The sequence below is a fragment of the Trachypithecus francoisi genome, unplaced genomic scaffold (genome assembly GCF_009764315.1).
Source record: "Trachypithecus francoisi isolate TF-2019V2 unplaced genomic scaffold, Tfra_2.0 Lachesis_group0, whole genome shotgun sequence".
NCBI classification, from domain to species: domain Eukaryota; kingdom Metazoa; phylum Chordata; class Mammalia; order Primates; family Cercopithecidae; genus Trachypithecus; species Trachypithecus francoisi.
In genome coordinates this window covers 116519313-116544818 of record NW_022681453.1, presented here as the reverse complement: position 1 = coordinate 116544818, position 25506 = coordinate 116519313, and the positions used below count along the sequence as shown (strand labels likewise).

At 41.1% G+C, this 25506-nt stretch overlaps 1 protein-coding gene across 3 annotated transcripts in view; it reads right to left on the bottom strand.

The window, feature by feature from the left end:
* Positions 1-25506, bottom strand: part of SAMD7 (sterile alpha motif domain containing 7) — a 59634-nt gene that overhangs the window by 10885 nt on the left and 23243 nt on the right. Inside the window, exons 1-8 of one of the 3 annotated variants that reach the window (XM_033211669.1) lie at positions 21551-21912; positions 17118-17206; positions 16207-16322; positions 9610-9736; positions 7859-7983; positions 3471-3549; positions 1413-2041; positions 329-450 (exon numbers count right to left, since the gene is read on the bottom strand). In XM_033211669.1, coding sequence (XP_033067560.1) covers positions 329-450; positions 1413-2041; positions 3471-3549; positions 7859-7983; positions 9610-9710 — 1056 coding nt within the window. In that variant the 5' untranslated portion in view covers positions 9711-9736; positions 16207-16322; positions 17118-17206; positions 21551-21912. Of the gene's footprint in view, positions 1-328; positions 451-1412; positions 2042-3470; positions 3550-7858; positions 7984-9609; positions 9737-16206; positions 16323-17117; positions 18481-21550; positions 21913-25506 lie in introns of those variants that run through there. The other 2 variants (XM_033211670.1, XM_033211671.1) reach the window with 2 other exon arrangements.

Here is a 25506-nt window from a genome sequence, read left to right as displayed (position 1 = left end):
ATGTAGTTGTTATTTCCCCTGCTTTTTGGATGTTCAGCTTCTGAACCTTCTTCTAATTTTGGAAGAATTCCTACTTCTTAGGAGTCTTGATAGGAAAGAAGCTAAAGACAGACGATGGCTTTCCCAGCCTCCCCCGATGCTGGGCTGTGGGTGTATGACCCAAGTTCCACCAATCTGAGACCTGTCCCAGGGTAGACACTGGCACACAAAAGAGAGATTAGCAGGAATCCTTTCTGGAGGCACAGTGCAAGTTTGACCTAATTCATTATGCAGGAAAGATATTTTCAAACTGTTTTGCTTGCATGGAAATACTTAAACATTAAGTCACCTGAGCGTAGTCTGAACAACCTGGAAGGCTGCTAATGAAGCTGTGCACGTCATCCACGGTCCACTTCTGAATATCTTCATCCAACGAAGGATTCCCCCCAGTTGTAACCAATGCATGTGTTCCTTTAAAATGGAAAGAAATTGTGGCATAAAATACATACAGGTTTATGTATAGTTACATTAATTTCCTTGCGTTCTATCACCCCAGAGTGGTCTCAATTTGCAAACTCCTTACAAGATATTAAGAGTTACTAGGAGATGTTTTCTAAAAGCTTCAGCTGCCTTCTTTCTTTTCTTTCTCTGAAAAGATCTTTACTGATAGCATTTATTGTAAGCAATACTTCAAATAGTTCCGGGTTTGCACCAGCTTCTCTCAGATTCCAACAGAAATGCCCCATGGATTCTATTCTCCAGATTAATGTTACTATGTTCTTGTGATAGGTGATTATCATGGTCTCAAGATGAGACAAGAATTTAGCTACATTTTCATCAAAATGGAAAATTAACACTTTGTAGGGAAGCAGTTGGTGTGGTGGCTGTATTACATACCCTTCACAATCCCTGTGTCTTCAAATACTTTTTATCTAAAAGAGTTCTAGAAAACTATTCAGTGTGTGTTTCTGGCATGAAGTGCGTTAGTGTTTTTAAATTTGAAAGTATCAACAGTATTGGACACTGAAAGGTAATATTTCTGCTTAATTGCCTGTTTTTTCCCTATACTTAAATACCGGGGAGGTAGAATTCACACTTTGAAGCAAGAAGCCTCTCTGCTTTGTGCTGAAGAAATGAACACTAAATTACATTAAAATCTTAAATTAAAATTTTATTATGTTTCCCAAGATATTTACCTTCCCAGCCTTTGTTGAAAATTCTCTATATAGCAAAATATAAACAGAGGCTAGTTTCATTGATATGGCTTATTAGCACTGATGGAATAAAATGATGCTAAGAAAAGGTAATTCCAAGCAGGGTTAAGAAAAAGAAAGATAAAAAGAGGCAGGATGGTTACACATTATTATGTAGTAACCTATGGACTTGGCAACCTGTAGTTAATGAGGATCTGCCATTGGCCCCTGGACACCCACCTAGCAGAGACGGCCGAGGAACTGGGGGGCAAACCCCATTCTTTTCATCACAGGTTGCAAAGATCTGCTCTGAAGCCTCCTCTTTCCCATCGTCCCAGGTCTTTGCTTTCAGCATAACCGTGTGAGACCCCCAGGGTTTCCTATGGGTGGGCTCGGGCTCTCCACAGGTGTTGTCAAGAGCTGTCATTGGTGTTTCATTCGCTTCACTTGACTTCTGGTTGCTGGATGCCTCACTTTCTGGGTCTTTTGCATAATGATCCTCTTCATAGGGAACTGCATGAGTCTGACCTAGGATTTTTTCCTCTGCTTGACTTTTGGAACTCTCAGCATCACTGTCTGGAGCTTTTTGATTCCCTGTACTTTTCTTGAGTCGACGACATCTCTGTCCCCAGCTCTCCTCAAAGTGTGGTGCAGTTGCCACTAGCGTGGGGTTTCCCTGAAGGTTCCTGAGGGTGCTTCTGTGAAAATGCAGGTCACCGGCAGGGAGCATGCTCCTGCCATGGTAGGGAGCGGGGGCAGCTGGGACACCGGAGCCATAGAGGAAGGGTATCCCTAGGCCTGCTAGTCCCTTGGGATTAATTTTTTCCATTCTCCTTTGCTGGTAAATAGCATACATTTCCATTTCTGTCCTAAAAACAGAACAATATATTTATACAGCCCAAGAACACCATTATAAATGTAATTTTAAGGACCCCTTCCCTTCCCTAAAACAGTCCTCACACTGTTCATCTGAAGTTTGTTTGATGGAAACATGAATCCCCCACAAGGCCACTGGGAAGGAGAGTTTTGGGTAAGATCGGAAGCTTTGTCTGAGTCTCACAATGGAAGTCCAAAGGCCAGTCTTTAGAGTGTTACCTCTAATCAGATGAGGCAAATTTAGCAGGGATGGAGCTTATGCAGCACAGCTAGTTCCTTGCCAGAGATTAATCCTCAAAAAACCTAATGTACTGGGAAGAGGTTTTCAACCCCTGCAAAATAATCTTAGAGAGACTCAAGAAAGACAATTAGACAATGCAAGTCTCAATATTAATAAATAAATGCAAGTGGCTGAGGAAGAGGGGAGGGAAAGGCTCGGTGGTTTTGCTTACTTCACTGCTTTTTGGTCCTCAACTGAACCCCTTTGGATTCAGCGATGAGAAAGTTGACTCTCTGCTTTCTCTTACCCTGGGGCCATACCCTATTCATTGTTACACTTTTCTTTCTCCCGGGCACTACAGCTGAAGGCCACTGTTGGGCTGACTTGGGGTTGTCTGAGCTCTGATGGCATAATCTGAAGTCAGGTTGGCAAACTTGGCTCCTATCTTTGCGCAAGATTGAAGTCATTTAAGACAGTAATGCCAATATGAATTTCAGAGGAGTTGTAGGCATTTTAATTATGGGACACTGAGAGTCTATTGCAATCTGTGTACTAATACTACTGTTAGCTTCACTGTGTGATTTCTTTTTTCTTTTTTTTTTTTTTGAGACGGAGTCTTGCTCTGTTGCCCAGGCTAGAGTGTAGTGGCGCAATCTCGGTTTACTGCTACCTCCACCTCCCAGGTTCAAGCAATTCTCTGCCTCAGCCTCCTGAGTAGCTGGGATTACAGGCACCTGCTACCACGCCTGGCTAATTTTTTTGTATTTTTAGTAGAGATGGTGTTTCACCGTCTTGGCCAGGCTGGTCTTGAACTCCTGACCTCATGATCCACCCACCTTGGCCTCCCAAAGTTCTGGGATTACAGGCCTGAGTCACTGTGCCCGGCCATGATTTCTAATCTTGCTTTTGTCCTTAACCAACCTGCATGCATGTTTGTATTCGTTTCTTTCTCTCTCTTTTTTTTTTTTTTAAGTGAAAGCAAGTTTATTAGGAAGGTAAAGGAATAGATAATGGTTATTCCTCAGGCAGAGCAGACTATGTTTCTTTTTGTAATCTGCCTGAAATACTTTATGTAAGTAATTTGTGTGTGTGTATTTATTTGTTATATATATTCACCTATTCATTTGTTATATGAATATAACAAGTGAATAAATGAGCAAATGAATGAATAAAGAATAAATAAAACAACATTGCCAAATTACCTGGCAGTATGATGCCTTTGAATCATTTCATTCCTTCTGGCCACTGCCTTTATGGATTCAGGTGGTAAAATGCCCCAACCTTAAAAAAGAAAACCACCATCCCACCCCACAAATAAATTAAAAACATGCATTTGAAAATAATAAAATAAAATATAACAATGTAAAACAGTATCTGAAAAAAACAAACAAACCCGCAATTGCACACAGTTTTGGAAATGGTATCAGATCATTGCTGTTCGGTATCTTAGTGTCACATTGGTGATAGCACGACAAATACCAGATAATTTTTTGTTCTTTAATTGTTGGTCTCATGACTGGTGGTATTTTCCTGCCATACTTTAATAGGAAAAAGATGAAGTGATTTGTGAATCTCGTGATCTGTGCCTTTTTTGGTCTTTTAAAAGTATATGTAATTTTTGGGTACAACGTGATGTTTTGATGTATGTATATATTGTGGAATGATTAATTAAAGCTAATTACCATATGCCTCACCTCAACTATTTATCATCTTTTGTGGTCAGAAGATTTACAATCTTTTTTTTTCTTTTTTTTTTTTGAGACAGAGTCTTGCTCTTTTATCCAGGCTGAAGTGCAGTGGTACGATCTCAGCTCACTAAAACCTCCACCTCCTAGGTTCAAGTGATTCTCCTGCCTCAGCCTCCCGAGTAGCTGGGATTACAGGCATGTGCCACCACACCCAGCTAATTTTTGTATTTTTAGTAGAAACGGAGTTTCACCATGTTGGCCAGGCTGGTCTCGATCTCCTGACCTCATGATCTGCCCATCTCGGCCTCCCAAAGTGCTGGGATTACAGGTGTGAGCCACCGCACCCAGTCAGAAACAAGTTTTTATACTCACTTTCCACCAAGCCAGTAGAGCTCATTAAATTTCTACTAATAATTTATCTTGAAAGAAATCATACTAGATCTTTTTTAAAAATGAGGTTCTTTGTTATCTGTAAAATCTAGGAGTTAGATGAAGTGATCACCAGGAATCCTTCGAACCATAAAGCTCTAGTTTTTTTGTAGTTCAATGGCTTCGAGATACTCTCTTTTAGACAGCTGGCATGCACGAAGCTACCAATTCGTGGCATACTGCCCATGGACACAGAGAAAGTCTGTGCAAGAAGTCCAGTCTAGACAGCACAATACTAACCGCCTGGATTTTAGAACCCTCTGAGGTCTATCCTCAAGAAACCTCCTCCTATACTTTCTCTTTCCCAAATAGGCAACATCAAACTTAATGTTAGTTCAGTTGCATAATTACTGCTACCTAACATCCCTGTTTTGTAAATAGATCCCTGTCTTAGTTTCTATTTTGCTAACTTACTTAGTAGCTCAGTTTTTGTAGGACTGAGGCCTTATCTTGTTTTCTCTTACACTTCAGCCTTGAGGTGGGAGACGTGACCTAAGTCCAGGCTAGAGTGCAATGGCATGGCCTTGGCTCACTGCAACCTCCCCCTCGCAGGTACAAGTGATTCTCCTGACTCAGTCTCCCAAGTAGCTGGGATTACAGGCATGTGACACCACACCCGGCTAATTTTTGTATTTTTAGTGCAGACGGGGTTTCACCATGTTGACCAGGCTGGTCTTAAACTTCTGACCTCGTGATCTGCCCGCCTTCGCCTCCCAAAGTGCTAGGATTATAGGCATGAGCCACCACGCTTGGCCTGCAGTGCAGCTGTTTTACTAGACTATTGGCCTGCTGTCTGTAATCATGGACCACAGATTACTGGGTGATTGCTGCCAGGTGGCCTCCATCCAGGATCTGCTGTTGGACTGTCTCCTTTGGTCCTTGAACCAATTCACTGGGTGGGCCCAGTTCCAGATCTGGCCCTTGCCTGGATGCTTGCTCTCGTTGCAGTTAAATGGATTCGTGACCTGTGGTAGAAACAAGCTCAAATCCAGGCAGGCCAGTCTCTTCACTGATCCAGGCATGAATCCTATTTCTTTTTGTGTCAGGCTTTCCCTTCACATTGCTCCCATCTATTAAGAGGTGCTGGAATTGTGGAGCAGAGATAAGCATAAGCTTATGAATATAGTTTTGCAGGGAGAGAAGATACACCAATTTGAGCTTCAACATTGTGAGGAAATTCTCACCTCCTAGTCTCTCCTGAGCCCTCACAAGTCATGTTTTCACCAACACGACTCTACTGAAATTGCTCTATCAAAATCTCTGATGACCTCCACATAGCACTAAAATAATGATATATTCTCAGTTTTCATCTTACTTGCTCTGCAAATGGCACACTTGACACAGTTGCTCACTCTCTCCTTAAAAGAGTCCAATATAAAATGATTGTAAATCTTCTGACCACAAAAAGTGTTAAATATGGCCGGGCTTGGTGACTCACACCTGTAATCCCAGGGCTTTGGGAGGTCAGGGCAGGTGGATCACTTGAGGTCAGGAGTTCCCGACCAGCATGGCCAACAGGGTGAAACCCTGTCTCTACTAATAATATAAAAATTAGCTGGGCGTGGTGGTGCACGCCTGTAATCCCAGCTACTTGGGAGGCTGAGGCAGGAGAATCGCTTGAACCGGGGAGGCGGAGGTTGCAGTGAGCCAAGATTGTGCCATTGCACTCCAGCCTGGGCAACAAGAGCAAAACTCCATCTTAAACAAACAACAACAACAAAAAAAGGTGATAAATATGTGAGATAAGGCATATAGTAATTAGCTTGATGTAAACATTCCACACTTCCTTCCTGTGGCCTCCAGGCCACCATGCTTTCCTGGGTTTCTTGCTACCTCACTGGTTCCCCTCGCTTGTTTTACTTCTCCCATGCTTGCTCTTCCTCATCTCTGGACTCTGTTAGTGGGTCCAGAGATGCTCCTTTTGACTCTTATATCTACACTCTCTCCGTAGGTGATCTTATCTAGCCTCATATATGCTGATTACTTCCAAAATTATATCCCCAAGTTGTCCTCAGAAGTTCTCCCTGCACTTCAGCTGCCTTCCTGACCTCTCCACTTGAGTGTCTATTAGACATCTCAGATGTAATATGAGCAGGCTGAGCCTCTGATCTCTCTCTCTCCGCAAGAACTCTGTTCTTTCCCAAGTAGCTGGGATTACAGGCATGTGACACCACACCCGGCTAATTTTTGTATTTTTAGTGCAGACGGGGTTTCACCATGTTGACCAGGCTGGTCTCAAACTTCTGACCTCGTGATCTGCCCGCCTTCGCCTCCCAAAGTGCTAGGATTATAGGCATGAGCCACCACGCTGGCCTGCAGTGCAGCTGTTTTTTCATGACCAACGATCTACTCTGACCCCAAATTCTTTTCTCATTTAATGGACATACTTTTGGTTGGGTTTGCCCTCTGGGATCAATGTTTGTACTCAACTCAATGAGTAGCAACTCCATCTTTCCAACTACTCACACCAAAATTTTTGATGTCATTCTTAGTATCTCTTTCTTCCACCTTCCACATACACACTGTGAGAAAATCCTGTTGTTTCTACAATCAAAATAATTACAGAATTTAACCACTTCTTATTATTCCTACTGCCACCATCCATGACCAAGCTGTCATAATCTTTTAGCTATTCTAATAGCCTGCTAATTCCCATCAGTTTATTTCCAGAACTCTGATCCCATCAGGTTTGTCCCCACCTCAGAAGCCAGAATTATTCTGGTAACATTTCAGTCAGACCCTGTTGCTCTTTTGCTCAAACCCCTTGACGGCTTCCGTTTTCACTCAGAATAAGAGCCAAATTCTCACTATGACCGTCAGGCCCATGTAAACTGCCTTAAGCCCCATTAATTCTCAGATCTAATCTCCTCATAACTTTATCAGTTCCTCATGTGTAAGATAAGACAAATAGAGGCCGGGCATGGTGGCTCAAGCCTGTAATCCCAGCACTTTGGGAGGCTGAGACGGGCAGATCACAAGGTCAGGAGATCGAGACCATCCTAGCGAACACGGTGAAACCCCGTCTCTACTAAAAAAATACAAAAAACTAGCCGGGCGAGGTGGCAGGCGCCTGTAGTCCCAGCTACTCAGGAGGCTGAGGCAGGAGAATGGTGTGAACCCGGGAGGCGGAGCTTGCAGTGAGCTGAGATCCGGCCACTGCACTCCAGCCTGGGCGACAGAGCGAGACTCCGTCTCAAAAAAAAAAAAAAAAAAAAAGATAAGACAAATAGTAATACTGCAGTTCTTCATGTTATTCATGAATAAATTGACACTTAGAGGAGTTAAGCAGCTTACACTTGGTCACACAGTGGTAGCACCATGATCTGAACCTCGGTGGTGACGACAGAGACTACAGACACAACCACCACACAGTCCTGCCTCCAAAATTTAGCAGTAAAATGATGGCAAACTTAATGCATCCATCTAGTTCAAAATGACTCCACAGATGAGAGCCAAACTTCTGTTGCTCATACCTGGGTAGATCCGACTGGACAACACATTTGGCATATTTGTGTTTGGTAGAACAGAGGATCCAAATTGGGAAGGAACGCAAAACTGTCTTGGGTCAGTTGGAGCTACAGTGGAAGGCAATACATCTCTGAGAACAAAAAGATATAAAATAAAATAGGTAAAATGAGGTCGGAGTACACAATTTCCATGGCTGAGACAATGAGATTTTGCTATTGCCGTATGGGATTCTATCATCTCTTCCGAAAATGAAACACAAAAGTCCTGGAGTCTTTATGAGTTTATGGAGAAATATGGTGGAAAGATCAGGAAGTACTCTACTAATGCAGGATTGACCCAGCTGACAACAAAACGAGAAAGCAGGAAAGGAAAGTTTTAGGGATGTCTGGAAAAAAATATTTAAGTAAGTCAACACTGCTCTCTGATTTTTCATGACCAACGACTACTCTGACCCCAAATTCTTTTCTCATTTAATGGACATACTTTTGGTTGGGTTTGCCATCTGGGATCAATGTTTGAGTACCTGGGTGGACAACTTATTTTTCTAAACTTCAGTGGTCTCTAGAAGTTCCACTTTATTGTTCACACTCCATAAACAAGAATAAATGATGAGTTCTGCTTTCTCTCCTGAATGTCAAAATATTCTTAAAAAAAAAAAAGAGGGGGGGAAAGTTAGGTTATTTCCAGAGTTTGCAACCCAAATACTTATAATTTACTTTTTATTGAAAAGAAAGAATTGTTTCTTCACAGGAAATCCAGGGTACCCAGTTACTATGGACTTGTTTCCCCTCCCCTCCAAAAAATTAGCATGTTGAAGCCTTAACCACTAATGTGACTGCACTTGGAATAGGGCCTTCAAGGAGGTAATTTTGATTAAATGATACTATAAAGGTGGGGCCCTAATCCGATAGTACTAGTGTCCTTTTAAGAACAAGAGATACCAGGGATCCCTTTCTGCAAATGCACACTAGGAAGTGCTATGTGAGGATACAGTGAGCAGGTGTCTGCCTGTAAGCCAGAAAGAGAGACCTCACCAGACACCAACCCTGCAGCACCTTGATCTTGGACTTCCAGTTCCAGAACCAAGAAATAAATTTCAGTTGTTTAGACCATCCAGTCTGTAGTATTTTATTATTTTTATTTATGTATGTATTTATGTATTTACTTATTTGAGACGGAGTTTTACTTTTGTTGCCCAGGCTGGAGTGCAATGGCATGGTATCAGCTCACCACAACCTCCACCTCCTGGGTTCAAGCGATTCTCCTGCCTCAGCCTCCTGAGTAGCTGGAATTACAGGCCTGTGTAACCATGTCTGGCTAATTTTTTGTATTTTTACTAGAGATGGGGTTTCTCCACGTTGGTCAGGCTGGTCTCGAACTCCTGATATCTAATCTGCCCACCTTGACCTCCCAAAGTGCTGTGATTACAGGCGTGAGCCACTGTGCCCGGCCGTCTGCAGCATTTTATTATGGCAGCCCTATAAGACTAATACTCCAGTGTTTGCACAATGACTGTCACATAGTGAGTGCTCATTAGTTATTTGCTGAGTGAGTAGGTCAAGCGGGCCTCAGAGGAGAAATGACAGCAGATGTCCTGAAGGTGAGGCCAGCAGGTCAAGACCTGACTTGAATTACTGCACCACAGTTCACTCAAATAACATTAGGCAATAAAACAACACTGGACTTAACATCATTCCAAAACGTAATGATTGTCCAGGTGGTTCTTTGATCAAACTATGATATTGAAGAGAAATACCTGTCCACAGTTGGAGGCCCAAATGGTGAGGGAATCAGTGGGATCGTCTGCTGCCCTGTTGGTGTCAATAAAGGGTTCACAGCCATCACCAAGTTTGTCATCAATATCTCTCGCCACTGGTGGAGTTCTAAAAAGAACCAGACAGACACTTCAACAAATAACTCTACTTTTTGTGAACTATTTGAATTATTCTTGAGCACAATAAAAGCCTTTTGTATTTTCACACTTGGGAAGACTAGCTACACCAAGCTTTTCGTTACACAAAAACCCCACATATAATTGTAGAACTCAGTGTTTTATCAGTATGCCCTTGGAATTTGTTGCAGGGTTCACAGGTAATACCATACCAAACTGCAAGCGATAATAAAATTAAACCAGCCTTGCAAGATTCCAGAAATACCAATGTCCTTTCTTTTTTTTTTGAGATGGAGTTTCAATTTTTGCCCAGGCTGGAGTGCAATGGTGCAATCTTGTCTCACTGCAACCTCTGCCTCTGGGGTTCAAGCGATTCTCCTTCCTCAGCCTCTGGAGCAGCTGGGATTACAGGCATGTGCCACCATGTCCAGATAATTTTGTATTTTTAGTAGAGATGGGGTTTCACTATGTTGGCCAGGCTGGTCTTGAACTCCTGACTGCAGGTGATCCACCCGCCTCAGCCTCCCAAAGTGCTGGGATTACAGGTGTGAGCCACCGTGCCTGGCCCCAACTTCCTTTCTTACTTTGATTCTTACTTTTCCAGAGGTACAAACTTACTTTGAGTCTTACATTTCCAGAGGTACAAATGCATAAATTCTCCCAATGTTCAATCTTTGGAAAAATATTCCTATTTAGTTGATAAGATTTAACACTAGAAAAGGAGGGAGGAGAATATTTTTAATGTCTAAAAATATATCTAATTAGAATGGATACAGAGTGCATGGGACTGTATTTAATTAGAACGAGTGACCAAATTATAGCCAAATTTACATAAATACAAATATTTATATGCTTTACCTTCAGAAACTAGTGATTAGAAAAAAGGACTACTTTTAAAGGGATGACGTTTTTCCTGACATTTCTTCTTTAATATCCTTTGAATGATTTTAAATACAAAAACAAGTACTAGTTAAACAGGTCATTTAAGCTTCTCCTTCATTCTCAACTCCCACTTTTTAAAAAATCTGGGAGCTCTGAGACAGACAGTAGAACAATGATTACCTGGGAAAGGTAGTGGGATGGAAGGAGGAAGGGAGGATGGTTAATGGGTACAAAAATATAGTTAGATAGAATGAATAAGATCTAGCATTTGATAGCACAACAGGATGACTAGAGTAAACAATAATGTATTGTACATTCAAAAATACTATAGGGCCGGGTGCAGTGGCTCATGCCTGTAATCCCAGCATTTTGGGAGGCTGAGGTGGGTGGATCATTTGAGGTCAGGAGTTCAAGATCAGCCTGGCCAACATGGTGAGACCCTGTCTCTACTAAAAATACAAAAATTAGCTGGGCATGGTGGCAGGCGCCTGTAATCCCAGCTACTCGGGAGGCGGAGGCAGGAGAATTGCTTGAATCTGGGAAATGGAGGTTGCAGTGAGCTGAGATCATATCACTGCACTCCAGCCTGAGTGACAGAGCAAGACTCCATCTCAAAAATAAATAAACAAAGAAAAATAAAATAAAAATAAGTATAATTGGATTGTTTGTAACACAAAGAAATGATAAATACTTGAGGTGATGGATACACCATTTACATTGATGTGGTTATTATGTACTGTATTCCCATATTAAAATATCTCATGTGTCCCCATAAATATATACACCTATGAACCTATGAAAATTAAAAATGAAAAATAAATAAAGGTTTGTTGTTGTTGTTGTTGTTTGAGACGGAGTCTTGCTTGCCTCCCAAAGTGCTGGGATTACAGGAGTGAGCCACTGCACCTGGCCAATAATTGGGTTTTCTTATCATTTTTTAAAAATCTGAGATACCTGCAACTATGTTTGAAGAAAAAGATATTAGGAAGAAAATGTTTTGCTTTTCAAAGTAGTGACCTTTCTTTCCTTGTGTGTATATTTAATTGTGTGTTTGATTTAATTTTTAAAATAGAGGTTAATTCATTCACACGGTTCAAATACTAAAAATATAATGGTATTTAAATATACAATCACTTTATTAGCTTCTTATTCAGACCTAACCCCACTGATCAAATTGGAAATCCAAGTCCAGGGACCACCTGACATCGGCTTTTGCCATTCATACATACATATTAAAGTTCTTTATCTCCATTTATTTTCACTGTATTTCTATGAGGTCAGTATACTTTTCTCTCTGATAGTGGTCTCAGAGAGTTTAGTTACCATGGCACAATCAGGATTAGAATAAAAAATCTCTGCTAGGTGCCTGTAAGCCATGGAGGATGCCAGCAGAGAACACAGGCTGGGTCAGAGGTGGGCCGGGCTCACAACTCTGGCGAGGACCCTGGCCCGCGACTTGAAATCTTAGGTACTCCCCATGGGATTCGGTGCACAGCCACCTTCTTCCCTCTAGACCATTTACAACAGAACAACGGGGGACATCTCTTGGTGTTGCATTTTGAAAAATTGTTGAATTTTGATTTGTGTCATGAATTGATGGTCTCTAGCAGAAGTTTGAGTGAGATAGAATTTTTGATGTTACAGGCTGTATTTTGTGTTTTGTTTTGTTTTTTGAGACAAAGTCTCACTCTTTTGCCCAGGCTGGAGTGCAATCGCATGATCCTGTCTCACTGCAACCTCTGCCTCCCGGGTTCAAGCAATTCTCCTGCCTTAGCCTCCCCAGTAGCTGAGATTACAGGTGCGTACCACCACACTCGGCTAAATTTTTGTATTTTTAGTAGAAACGGGGTTTCACCATGTTGGCCAGGCTGGTCTCAAACTCCTGACCTCAAGCGATCCACCCACCTCAGCCTCCCATAGCGCTAGGATTAGAGGTGTGAGCCACCACGCCTGGCCTATAGGCTCTATTTTGTACAGCAGTTATCTAGAACTTACCTGTCTAGCATAAAAGAAACTTTACCCATTGGACAACAATTCTTCATTTCCATCACCCCCTAGCCTCTGGCAACCACTATAATATTTTCTGCTTCTATGAGTTGTACTATTTTAGACACCTCAGAGAAGAATCATGCAGTATTGTCCTGCTGTGACTGGCTTTTTCACTTAGCATAATGTCCTTCAGGTCCATCCATTGTGCATGTCAAAATTTGTTAAGGGGGTAAATTTCATGTTGAGTGTTCTTACCACAAAATCAAACAAACAAAAACAAAGGGACACAAGAAAACTTTAGGAAGTGTTGGCTATGTCTGTTACCTTGATTAAGTGATGGCTTCATGGATTATGCATATGACAAAACTCATCAAATTGTACACATTAAATATGTGCAGTTCTTTTATATCAAATTTTCCTCAGTAAGGCTATTTAAGAATATATAGGGCTCAGGCTGGGTGCAGTGGCTTACGCCTGTAATCCTAGCACTTTGGGAGGCCGAGGTGGGTGGATCATCTGAGATCAGGAGTTCGAGACCAGCCTGGCCAACATGGTAAAACCCCGTCTCTACTAAAAATACAAAAATTAGCCAGGGGTGGTGCCTGCAGTCCCAGCTATTTGGGAGGCTGAGGCAGGGGAATTACTTGAACTCAGGAGGCAGAGGTTGCGGTGAGCCAAGATCGCATCACTGCACCCCAGCCTAGGCGACAGAGGGAGACTGTGTCTCAAAAAAAAAGAAAATTACATAAATACATGGCTCAGCTTGTATCCTATGTGATGTCTGAGACAAGTTAGGAAGAAGGAGAAGGAAAAAGGAAGAAAGAGAGGAGGAAGAATTCCTTAGAGGTTCACCACCTCTCTTCCTCATACATGTTACCTTTGGGAAAAGCCGTGGAGATGAATCACCGAAAGGAGATGAGATTGTCTTACTTTGGAATCCCCAAAGGAGGCCCTAGGACAATAACTTAAGTACAGTAGTTCATTTGGGAGGTAATCCCAGGAAGCCCGTGTGAGGGAGCAGAAAAGCAAGACCAGGAAGGGAAAAGTCAATAAAGGGTGAGTGAATTAATGTGTGGGTTTTCACTGTGGGCAACTGGTGCTCAACCCTGCTGGGAGCCCTCTAAGAAACCTACGGTACACATCTCAGAATTGTCCCCATGAAGGGCAAAGAGTTGGCCCATCAACTTCTGTTGGCCACTGGTTGAGGGCACAGTTCTCCTTTGCATATGGGTTATGCTTGAGCTAGACACAACAAGCTCCTGTGGTACAGGACAAAACCTTCAGACTGAGAAACAGGGAGATGCAGGTGCTTCAGATGGGAAATGACTTCCATGGTTGCAGGTGAACTCAGAAGGAGGCCAAGAAGATGTAAGGTAGGGCAGCAACAGTGACTAGTGCTATTGAGGCAATGTGGCAGCCTTCTAATGTCATTCCACTAGTTAATTGGCACAAATGCCTTTCTTCTGAAATACCAGGTTTGCCAGGCTTGGACATATCTATATGAGGCCCTGTAGGGTCCATTGTCTGCAACAAAACAGCAGGATTTTTTTTTTTTTTTTTTTTTTTTTTTTTTACCATTAGTCACAGTTATGTGAAATAAGTGGGAGAACTCAGTGTTATTTGGCCAATGGGAAAGGACCAGTGTTATCTAATGTATCATCAAAGCTATCCTTGCTACCATATCTGTTCTTGATTCTGTGGTTCTTGGGTCTGGCTTGCTTTCTTTTTACAATGCCACAGGGGTGGTTCATTGTTTTTTAATCACTCCACCAAATTTTAATCTAAAACACAAGCTATTCCGAGTGCCTGCAGAAATGTCCACATGTCATGGAAGTCCCTGGGCAAGACGATGAGTCATTGGCATCAGCAGATCCTGTGTGTTACAGTTTTGGCCTCCACTTGGCTTCCTTAGTTTCTTTTAATCCTTGTACTTACGAACTAGTACTTATTTACTTATCACTATCATATCGATGGATGCCCGAATTTTCCTTAAAGAAAAGGATGGCCTAGTTTCTTTTGCATCTGTTATCATGCACATACCTCAAATTACATAGTTTTAACTTTCATTTTTCAGAGAAGTTTTAGGTTCACAGCAAAATAGAGTGGACAGTACAGAGTGTTTTCATATCCTCCTCCAACATACACATGCACAGCTTCCCCACTATCAACATCCTGCATTAGAGTGTACATTTGTTACAATCAGTTAAGCTACACTGATGCATCATTGCCATCCAAAATTCATCGTTTACGTGTGGATTCACTCTTGATGTTGGACATTCTATGGTTCTGACAAATGTAGAATGGCATTTATCCACCATTATAGTATCATACAGAATAGTTGCACTGCCCAAAATATAATTTTGTAGCAAATAAAATCAGAATACTTTTAAGGCAACGTTCTAAGGTTGATCTGATCTTTCACTTCATCAGTCAGGTAGATACTTGAAACTCCAAATTTGTGTTGCCTTAAAACCATTGTTTTGAGGGTACTGAGTCATATGATCAAGCATGAGTCTTTAAATGTGAACTTTCATATTTTCAGGGCATCCCTTTCTATTTTAGACACACGTGGAAAAATTGTAAACTAAGGTCACTTTGCAGTAGCAGATGAAATGCTCCAGTAAAAGTGCAGACTGGAATATAAATTTTCAGTGCAGAGCGTGTCTGGTAATCCCAAAGTGAGGGAGTGCAGTGGTGCTTAGGTCTGCATTCAGGCTGGATTTCTCTGACCCAGAGCTCTAATCCTGGATGCCCAGCACATTAGGAGGATGAGGACTCCTTAATCTCTGTCTTCAGACTCTTACCCTCAACAAACCCCTCCAGGCAGCACATAGACGATTTACCTAGTGCTAATTCTGTCTCAACTGATTAGGGCAGTAGTAGTAAGACATGAACTTCATGAACTAAAGCCCTTGCCAAATCAGCATATATTCACAGAATGATTTCCCAGTGCCCAGGAGCCAGGTGCCAATTTTATTATATTTGTCTGTTATTGGCTATACTGTGATCACTCATTAAAATCAGTGCAATTTGAGTTTAGAAAATCCTGGATTTGAGCAATTGTATGTAGAATATTTATGGTATATATGATGCATGCTTTCTGGTTACATACACTAAAATGAAATAACTTTTCAGTAACTGCTATATCTGGTAAGTTTTTGTGTGCGAAATATAGATCAGTAGAATTAAATGTTTCCACAGTTCTGGGATAAATAAATGTAAGACAAACACATGTAAATTCTCAAATTAAAATGAGAGCAATTTTTACAATTCAGGCCTGGCTTCTTCTGAGTTTTCTTGGCCTTCTCTTAGGCAGTACCCCAACAACTCCAAAGTAATTCCTTCTACTTATGTTTTGCAGAGGTCTTTGTAGCCCATCTCCTCCAACTCTGCTCTGAGCACAACCCAAATAGGCCTTCTCCTGGGTCTCTCCATATCTTGCTCCCCTACCCATCTCTGCCAAGGACAGAGGAGAACTTTAGAAAGACAGTTCATACTGAAGCATTTGGCAGTGCCACTAAAATGTATTTCACTTTTCCTAAAGGCATAAGCTTTAGTACTTTTCTAACTGCATTTCACCACAGCACATACCCTGGAAAGCACTGAAGACAGTGGGTTATGTGCTGGCTGCTCTCACTTCTTATTTCTTTTTACTCTGGAAGCTCATTTTCATTAGATCCATCCATGCCTTCTTGAAATGTCAGCTTCTAGGCACAATTACAAATATCGTAACGAAAAAGGTAAACCTGTGTCATCATTAAATAAGTCGAAATTATGTAATTTCTACTGGACTCAACCTAATTTATGTGCAACTACAGTTTGTATAAATTATGTTCGCTGTCTTCAAAAGATTGTGAAGCAAAGTCCATTATACAGAAATCTGTAGAGACTACAGTGAAATTCTAGCCATACTCATATAACAGAACTGAATAGTAGGTATTTTAGGTAGTCTTAAAGAATGAATTAAGGAATATCAATATAGATTTTGTTTCATGATTATCATTGATTGTTCCTCAATGTTTTTCTGAAATTTTCTACTCTGACATTTCATGGTTCATACATCACGACAATTTTTGGAATATAGATATCTGCAGCAATAGGGGACCATTGAAATAATAATGTATAGTAAATATACAGCAGTAACACATAGAGGAAGGTACTTAAATCTCTTTGAAGATAATAAAACAACAGTAAATTTAGATACAACTTTGAACTGACTTTATCTTAAATACACTTCATTTTACTTTCACTTAAAAAACTCCAAAAACTAAGACCAGGCAGTGTTTATTTGGCAGGAGTGGTATATCATCTGTACTCGTTAGTATCTTCAGTTAAGTAGGAATTTATTAGCTCACATATTGTTAGTAATAGAGCTAATAAAGTGTACACATAAACCTAAGCATTTCTTTTAAGATAAAGATGTCCTTTTATTTTATGTGTACATTTTACTCAGAGTAACTAGCCTCAATTAGACTAATCAATGCGTGGAGTTATATACTTACATCCTCTACGAAGACTTCTTGTCTTTGATATTACAGATGGAAGAACCATACAAAGACTTTCTGGCCTCCAACTTCAGAAGCTCCGCTGGCTGCAGGTTGAAAAGTACATCTGACAACTCTTTCAAAAACAGTCTTAATTCAGTTTAACCTTGCTTTAAATACAAATTCAACTAAGTTGATTAGTCCTATTTCATGACAGAAACTTTGCCCTCTGATATCCTCTACAGATAGGCTAAAAGATGTTAAGCCTAAGGAAAGTGCCCTGCAAGGTACATAAACCTGTCTCAGGGCTTAGCCTTTAGTGTAATCCTTCCTTAGCCTTTAAGATGCTTTGTGGGCATTCACTTAATACCACCGTTCAACTTGACACAAAAGAAAAATACTATGCCAAGAAGTAATAAGCTTTTCTTTGATGGAACAATATAGCCTATTCCATATTTCCAACAGGTTTCAAGTGGAAACATTTCTTTTGCAAGGAGGAAAAAACCTAAGTTATTTTCCACAGAGCTGAAATATTTGATGAAAGATGGCAGTCTATTTTAAAAGAAGCTTCTATAATGGAAAACTGTACTTTAATTCTCACAGGCAGTGAGAAAAGCTTCACTGTCCGTGTGAGAGCTGTGATCTATATGGGAGGGAAAACACAGAATTTTGAAAATGTGACCTGTTATATTTGCTAGAGAAACATTTTTGGCTTGAAAAAGAACATCCATATTTTTTGATTCCTAGTAATTTACTAGTGGGAAGTACAAAATGAGAATTGAATATAAGAAATTTAAGTTGTGTTACAAGTAATGCTTTAGGCTTCCAGTTTGAAGGTAACCTGCTTTGTTGACACACATTTTTATCATTGGCTGTTGAACTCATTAAAATAGCACATAGAACTGATTGTATTTATTCCAGGGTTATTGTTGATAAAGCTGTGGTCAACAGCAGGGACTTAGATGACCAACAGATTCAATAAGCCTCAGCACCACCACTCATTAGCTGTATGGCCTGGCCAAGTTACTGAACTTCTCTGAGCCTTAGTTTCCTCATCTCAGAAGAGCCCTTCTTGGGAAAGGGAAGGCAACAAGGTAGACAAAATGTTTGAATAGTTCTCACTAAACCTCAGCCATTATGTTAGGTAACTGTATTGCACGGAGTCCTCTGTTGAGCATCCACGGGAGAAATTTTTCTCAGCTGGTAGTACTAGGGACAATTGTTTTGTCGTTGTCATTGTTGTTGTTTTTCTGAAAAATAAGGCCAAAATAAAACCTCAGGAATCATGTAACTAGTGTGTTGCATTCTTTGTGTTGGTTAGTAGGAAGCTCAGGACCTGCCTTTAGGCATGCATTTTATTGTATTTTTATTTATTTATTTATTTTTGAGACAAGTTCTTGCTCTGTCACCCAGGCTAGAGTGCAGTGGCACAATCATGGCCCACTGTAGCCTCTACTACCCCATACTCAAGCAATCCTCCCACCTCAGCCTCCAAGTAGCTGGGACCACTGGTGCACAACCACACGCCTGGCTAATATTTTTTCTGTATTTTTTTGTAGAGACAGGCTTTCGCCATGTTGCCTAGGCTGGTCTTGAACTCCCGGACTCTAGCAATCCACCCACCTTGGCCTCCCAACATGCTGGGATTATAGGCATGAGCCACTATGCCCAGCCTAGACATGCATTTTAAAACCATAAATTATCTATGGCTTCATCTTATTTTTCTTAACATTATTTTCCTTTTTCCCTAATTTTCGTTAAACTGTTTTTCTTGTGTTGTATAAGCATTTTGAAGTCTCTCATAAATTTCTTGGCATTTATATTATTAATGCATATAGTTTTTGTTTGTGTGTTTGTTTGTTTTCTGAGACAGAGTCTTGCTCTCTCGCCCAGGCTGGAGTGCAGTGGCGCGATCTCAGCTCACTGCTAGCTCCACCTCCCGGGTTCATGCCATTCTCCTGCCTCAGCCTCCAAGTAGCTGGGACTACAGGAGCATGCCACCACGCCGGGCTAATTTTTTTTTTTTTTTTTTTTGGTATTTTTAGTAGAGATGGGGTTTCACCATGTTAGCCAGGATGGTCTTGATCTCCTGATCTCGTGATCTGCCCACCTCAGCCTCCCAAAGTGCTGGGATTACAGGCGTGAGCCACCGCGCCCGGCCCTAATGCATACAGTTTTTTTTTTTGTTTGTTTGTTTTTGAGACGGAGTCACGCTCTGTCGCCCAGGCTGGAGTGCAGTGGCCGGATCTCAGCTCACTGCAAGCTCCGCCTCCCGGGTTTATGCCATTCTCCTGCCTCAGCCTCCTGAGTGGCTGGGACTGCAGGCGTCCGCCACCTCACCCGGCTACTTTTTTGTATTTTTTAGTAGAGACGGGGTTTCACCATGTTCGCCAGGATGGTCTCGATCTCCTGACCTCGTGATCCGCCCGTCTCAGCCTCCCAAAGTGCTGGGATTACAGGCTTGACCACCGCGCCCCGCCCGCATATAGTTTTTTTAAAATCACTCTGGTAGTCTCAAATTAGAAGAGCTTGTATCTGAAAGACTTCTTATATATTGCTTGACAGAAACTTATAAATGTATTGTTTTCACACAAGCAACATCATAAAGAGTAATTAGGTTCGTGCTTGCCCATAAACATCAATCTAACAGTGTAACAGCAGTACCCATTCCAATATAGAGCCACCCATTTATATTCTGTTTCTCTGGAAAATGTGATCAGGGTATCAGTGGGGTTCATTAACGACATTTTCTCCTAACTCAGCCCTGGACAAGTTCCCAAGACCCTCACTTGAGGTTGTTACTCCCCTTACTCCCCACACCAGCTCCTGCTATGAGGGTGGCGCTGAGACTGTGTTAAGGAAGGAACTCTGGCAGGTGGAATGAGGGGAGTAAGAGGCTTCCAGAGTCTGAGGCTCTGACTGGAAGTGGGAGAGAAAAGGTAGGAATTTCCTTGGATTCAGTTAGTGCATACCAGTCTGGCTATGCCGATTGTTAAAATACTGACATTTTCCCACTCTGGTAGGAAAATAGCCACTGTCCTGAGCCCCTAACTGCTCACCCACCCCTGTTGCTACTGGACACCCTCTCCCCTCAGTGCAACATCTAAACGGGTAGTTCCTAACGCAGCGGGCGCAGGCACCTCCTGCTTGGGCACCTCAGCCAGCCTCCAGTTAAACTGGTCAGTTCTGGAGGTGACTGCCCGCTGAATGAGAGAGATCACAGTGCAGAGGAGTGGCAGGCCCACAGGTCTCTGGCTATTTTGGAAATAGTTGGAAGAAGCTCCATCGGAAGAGAGGAACAGGTGACGATAAGCCACCAGCAATGGCCTTGGGGATTATTTGTTAGTCATTCTGGAATGTTGGAATTTGCGCCCTACACTTAGTACAAAGAAAAGCCTTTTTACTTTCCTGCAATTGATCTAGTATCCCTCCAAAATCCTTCTCTCTGGGTAAGAGGTGAAGACTACATTTAGTCAAATCTGGTCAATTCAAACTTATCCAACAATATAAAGAGACAATGTTTTGCAGGTAACATAGTCTCTTCCAAGATGAAATTATCTCTTTTGGATTTTTAATTTATCTCCCTTTCTTCCCCAAGATGACACGTGAGATGACACATGTCCTGGTGATGGGAAAGTGGAGGATGGGGTATTGGAGAGTGTTGAGGGCCCACGTACTGCCCTTTGAGTCTCCTGATGCTGCCTCAGGCTGGGGGCTCTGGCTTCAGATGTAGACATCATCATGGTCTGCTTGCCAGGAGGTCCTCCCGGCTGACTAAGCATCATGTTGTCCCCTGCTGTGACAGGGACACAGTAGAGCTCTGGGGTCTGTCCTGATGCCTATTCATCCCCTGACTTGCATGGTCCTCGCTGTAGCCTTGGGCACAGGTTATTTTTGCCCTGGCCTTGGTAACCCACCCTAGCAAGCTTCCCAGAAACAGCTTCTCCAGAATGACTAACAAATAATCCCCAAGGGCATGCAGGCACTTCTACGTCCCTTCCACACCACACAGAGTCACCCAAGAAAGGTAACTCAGCCTGTCTCTGCCTGGCCTTGGCAACCCTAGGTTGTGCCAGGGCACATTGCTGAGAGGTTTTCTTCCAGGAAGCCACACAAAACGTGGGGCAAGAGCCCTTCTGCACTTAGCTTTTCCCTCTACTCATCTAACACAGCTCCCCTCTTCTGGACTCCAGAGTACCCATGAATGTTCCTGGATTCAAAGAATAGCCCACCTTTCTCCTGACTTGCTGAAACTACTTTATATACAGCTGTGGTCCTGTTTCTAGTCTCGGCTCTCGGTATGTTAACCAGTGGAGATGATCTGAAATTGTTACCCTCTCTCCACAAGGTTTAGTTTTGAAGACAAATGTCTCAACTAAGTAGGTGAAAAAAAAGCAATGTGACTCTCAAAGCCAGGCCACCTCAGTCTCTTTGATGACAGGAATTCTCACCTTCTCCCTCCCTGGGGAATGACCTCATGGTTCCATCTCTGAGTCATCTGAAGCAGCAGATGCCTTTGTGTCTTCACATCTTTAAATTATCTCATCTTTTGGAAAAATGTAAAGTTAGCTTGCAAATTTTATTATGACTTCCATCAGTAACTTCTGTAAATAGAGTAAGGATATATTGAAAAATGAAGATTGATTTAGAACTATTTTATATGATCATTTGTTTTGATATGGGCACACTTTTGACCCACAATGTACTTGAAATGATTTTCTCCTACACTGTGGAGTGCTCGTTTTCTAGGAGATAAACATGTAAATATACAAATGGAATGTAATCGGATTCATTGCAAAGTAACTTTTTTCATGTAAACAAACGACTTCCAAAGAAAGAATAGGAAACATTTCCTCTTCATCTGTACTTCTCTTTCTTTGCCCAGATGTAGATGGTGCTTATTTCACAATCTAAGGAAACTGTGAAAAATTGAAATCTCTATCTCAATGAGATTGTGGTTCACTTTTTAAAAATATAGTAGCATTAAATAAATTATTCTGATATTGTTGTATGTGTTTTGTAATGCTTCTAACAATTAACAGAAGGCTGTATTTGATATAAGTCTTATGTGAATGAAAGCCTGCTTAAGGAAATAATTGACATAGAAATAACAAACAGTTTATAATCAATTGCATATAATCATCTCAATGAAGTATACTGTTGTTATAAAGGCAATTCTATTGAATCAGCTCTATCTCACATAGATTATACAAATGAACAACAATTTGGAAATGGTAAGGTAAGAAAGACAGTCAACAGAGAGGTTTTCATTATCATTTTCCTTAATTGCCTTAATTTAAAATGGTCTCACTTTCATTAATATTCCCTTTTAAAAAAATTGCTAAAATTTAAAAAGCCACAGGCCCTGAGTAACAAAAATAATAGTTAAATTTTCTGCATGGTAAAGTGGTTTTAAAAATCATTTAATTTTAAGTAATGCTGTCTAATGACCACAAAGTGCTGAGCACCATGAGCTCTGTATGCTGAAGACATAGTTCTTGCTTCTAGTTTATAATCTATGCCTTCTTTTTTTTTGTCAAAGGACCCTTGTTTCTGCTATGTGATTCCCTTGTTCTTCCTTCTTCACTACTGAGATAGCACAAAAACTAAGCATGCAAAATAACTGATAAGGTATGGAAAAAGGAAGTTGGCTGAGAAACAGGAAGAAATGACATTTCATTCTCAAATGGGCAAATTTTAATTTAGAAGGATCATCTAAACAATTCCACTTGTAAACTGGCTGTTGTTGGGATTATTTCTTTTAGCATCAAGAATGCAAGATAAAAATTTCTCTGGGGAATCTGAATCTAGGCTTCTGGAATTAAACTTCCAGAATTGAATGCATTTTTATTATGTGGATATTGTCACGGAATTTGTTTCCAAAAATGATTTGCATTTCTCCAAATAAAAACATTCCCCACAAAGCATGATTATGGAAAATGGGAACTGCAATTACCATGCTCTTGTGGCTCAATAAAATATTGAGCTCTTTTGCTGAGCGTCATTATGATTCATGGGTAACGTATTTTCACCGTCATAAGAACACTTGCAGAATTAGGCTAGAATTACCCCATGGACTGCTATTAACCAAAGCTCCAGGATCCAGTGCCAAAAATAAATCCTTGTAATAATAGACCTCAACAGTTGTACAAAGTAGGCTTTCAAACACCAGTTTCTGGAAACTAAATATTAGTTGCTGTAACAAAGGGCCTATCATGCTTAGATATCCAGCCCAGACTAGTTATATAGACAGATTTCCTTTTAATAATATGATAATGTTTACAGAAGTAGCATAATGACACTACTGGTAACATTGTTTTTCTCTGTTTAAACTTTTTTTTTGGTAAAGAGACTCTAGTTTTATAAATATTATCCTATTCACACCCCAAATACCCAGATATTTTACAAAGCAGTAATAGCATTTGAACAAATCCTGAAAAGATACAATAATTGCATTTCATACACTCTGGATTACTGACAAAATCAGAAGTGAACTCTGGGATCTCTCTGACTCTTGATGTGAGCAGTTCTCTTTTTCAAAGCAATCTCAGATGTCATTGTTTTATAACTAAATAATGAATCACTTTTATGAGTGTCACATGGCATGAATATCTTTTCTTTTCTTTTCTTTTTTTTTTTTTGAGACAGTGTCTCGCTCTGTCTCCCAGGCTGAAGTGCAGCTGTGTGATCTCAGCTCACTACAACCTCCACCTTCCAGAGATTCAAGCGATTCTCCTGCTTCAGCTTCCCAAGTAGCTGGGATTACAGGCATGCGCCACCACACCCAGCTAATTTTTGTATTTTTAGTAGAGGCAGGGTTTCTCCATATTGGCCAGGCTGGTCTCCAACTCCTGACCTTGGGTGATCTGCACATCTTGGCCTCCCAAACTGCTGGGATTACAGGTGTGAACCACCGTGCCTAGCCGTCCATTTTTAAAATTGTGATAAGTATATATAACATAAAATTTACCATCTTAATCATTTTTAAGTGTGCAGTTCAGTAGTAAACACATTCACATTTTCACATTTTACGCAGCAGATATCCAGAACTCTTTTTATCTTGCAAAACTGAAACTCTATGCTCATTGAACAACAACTCCCTTTTCCCTCTCCCCACCAGGCCCTGGCAACTGCCATTTTACTTTCTATGAGCTCTACAATTTTGACCACCGTAGGTACCCCCATATAAGTGAATCATACAATATCTGTCCTTTTGTGCCTGGCTTGTTTCAGTTAGCATAATGTCATCAAGGTTCATTCATGCAGTACCATGTGTCAGAATTCCTTTCCTTTTTGAGGCCAAATAAAATTCTATTGTGTGTATATACCACATTTTATCCATTCATGAATCCAGGGGTGGACATTTGTGTTGCTTCTACGTCTTGACTACTGTGAATGCTGCTGCTATGCATGTGAGACATGAGTGCATAGATATCTCTTTGAGATCCTGCTTTTAATTCTTTAGGGTATATACTCAGGAGCAGAATTTCTGGATCATTTTTTAAAGTTTTAATTTTTAAAAATTCCATTTTTTCACTTTGGAGGAACTGCCATACTGTTTTCCACAGGAGTGGCATCATTTTATTTTTTATTTTTATTTTTTGCAGGGATGTTGCTAACATTTATTTCTCTGGATTATCTTTTTTTTTTTTTGTATGCGTTTCTGTCACATATATTTTATAGATACATAAAAGGTAGCAATTACACATAGTAAGTAATAAGTAAATGTCTGTTGTACCAGGATTGGGGGAAATACCCCAAAAGCCCTCCTTTTAGTCCTTTGTCAATTTTCCAGGTTTTTTTTTCTTTTTTTTATACTTTAAGTTCTAGGATACATATGCACAACGTGCAGGTTTGTTACATATGTATACTTGAGGAGTGGCATCATTTTATATTCCTGCCAGCAATGCACAAGTGTTCCAATTTCTCCACATCCTCACCAACACTTGTTATTTTCTGTTGTTGTTGTTTTTAATGATAGCTATTGCGTTGTGTATAAGGGGGTATCTTGTTGTGGTTTTGATTTACACTTCCCTAATGGTTAGTGATGTGGGGCATCTTTTCACGTGCTCATTAGCCATTTGTATCTCTTCTTCGGAGAAACAGCTTTCAAATCCTTTGCCCACTTTAAGATCAGCTTGCATTGTTGACAAAACCTGAGTCCTGTCCTTTTGCTCTCCTCCCGGACAGCATGAGCTTCACCACTCATTCCAACTTCTCCGCCAAATATGGGTCCCTGGGCTCTGCCCAGCCACTCAGCTACGGCGCCCAACCGATCAGAACAGTGGCCAGTGTCTGTGCAGGCGCAGAGGGCTCTGGTTCCCGGATCTCCGCGTCCTGCTCCACCAGCTTCCGGGACGGCTTGGGGTCCGGTGGCCTGGCCACAGGGATGGGTGGGGGGTCTGGC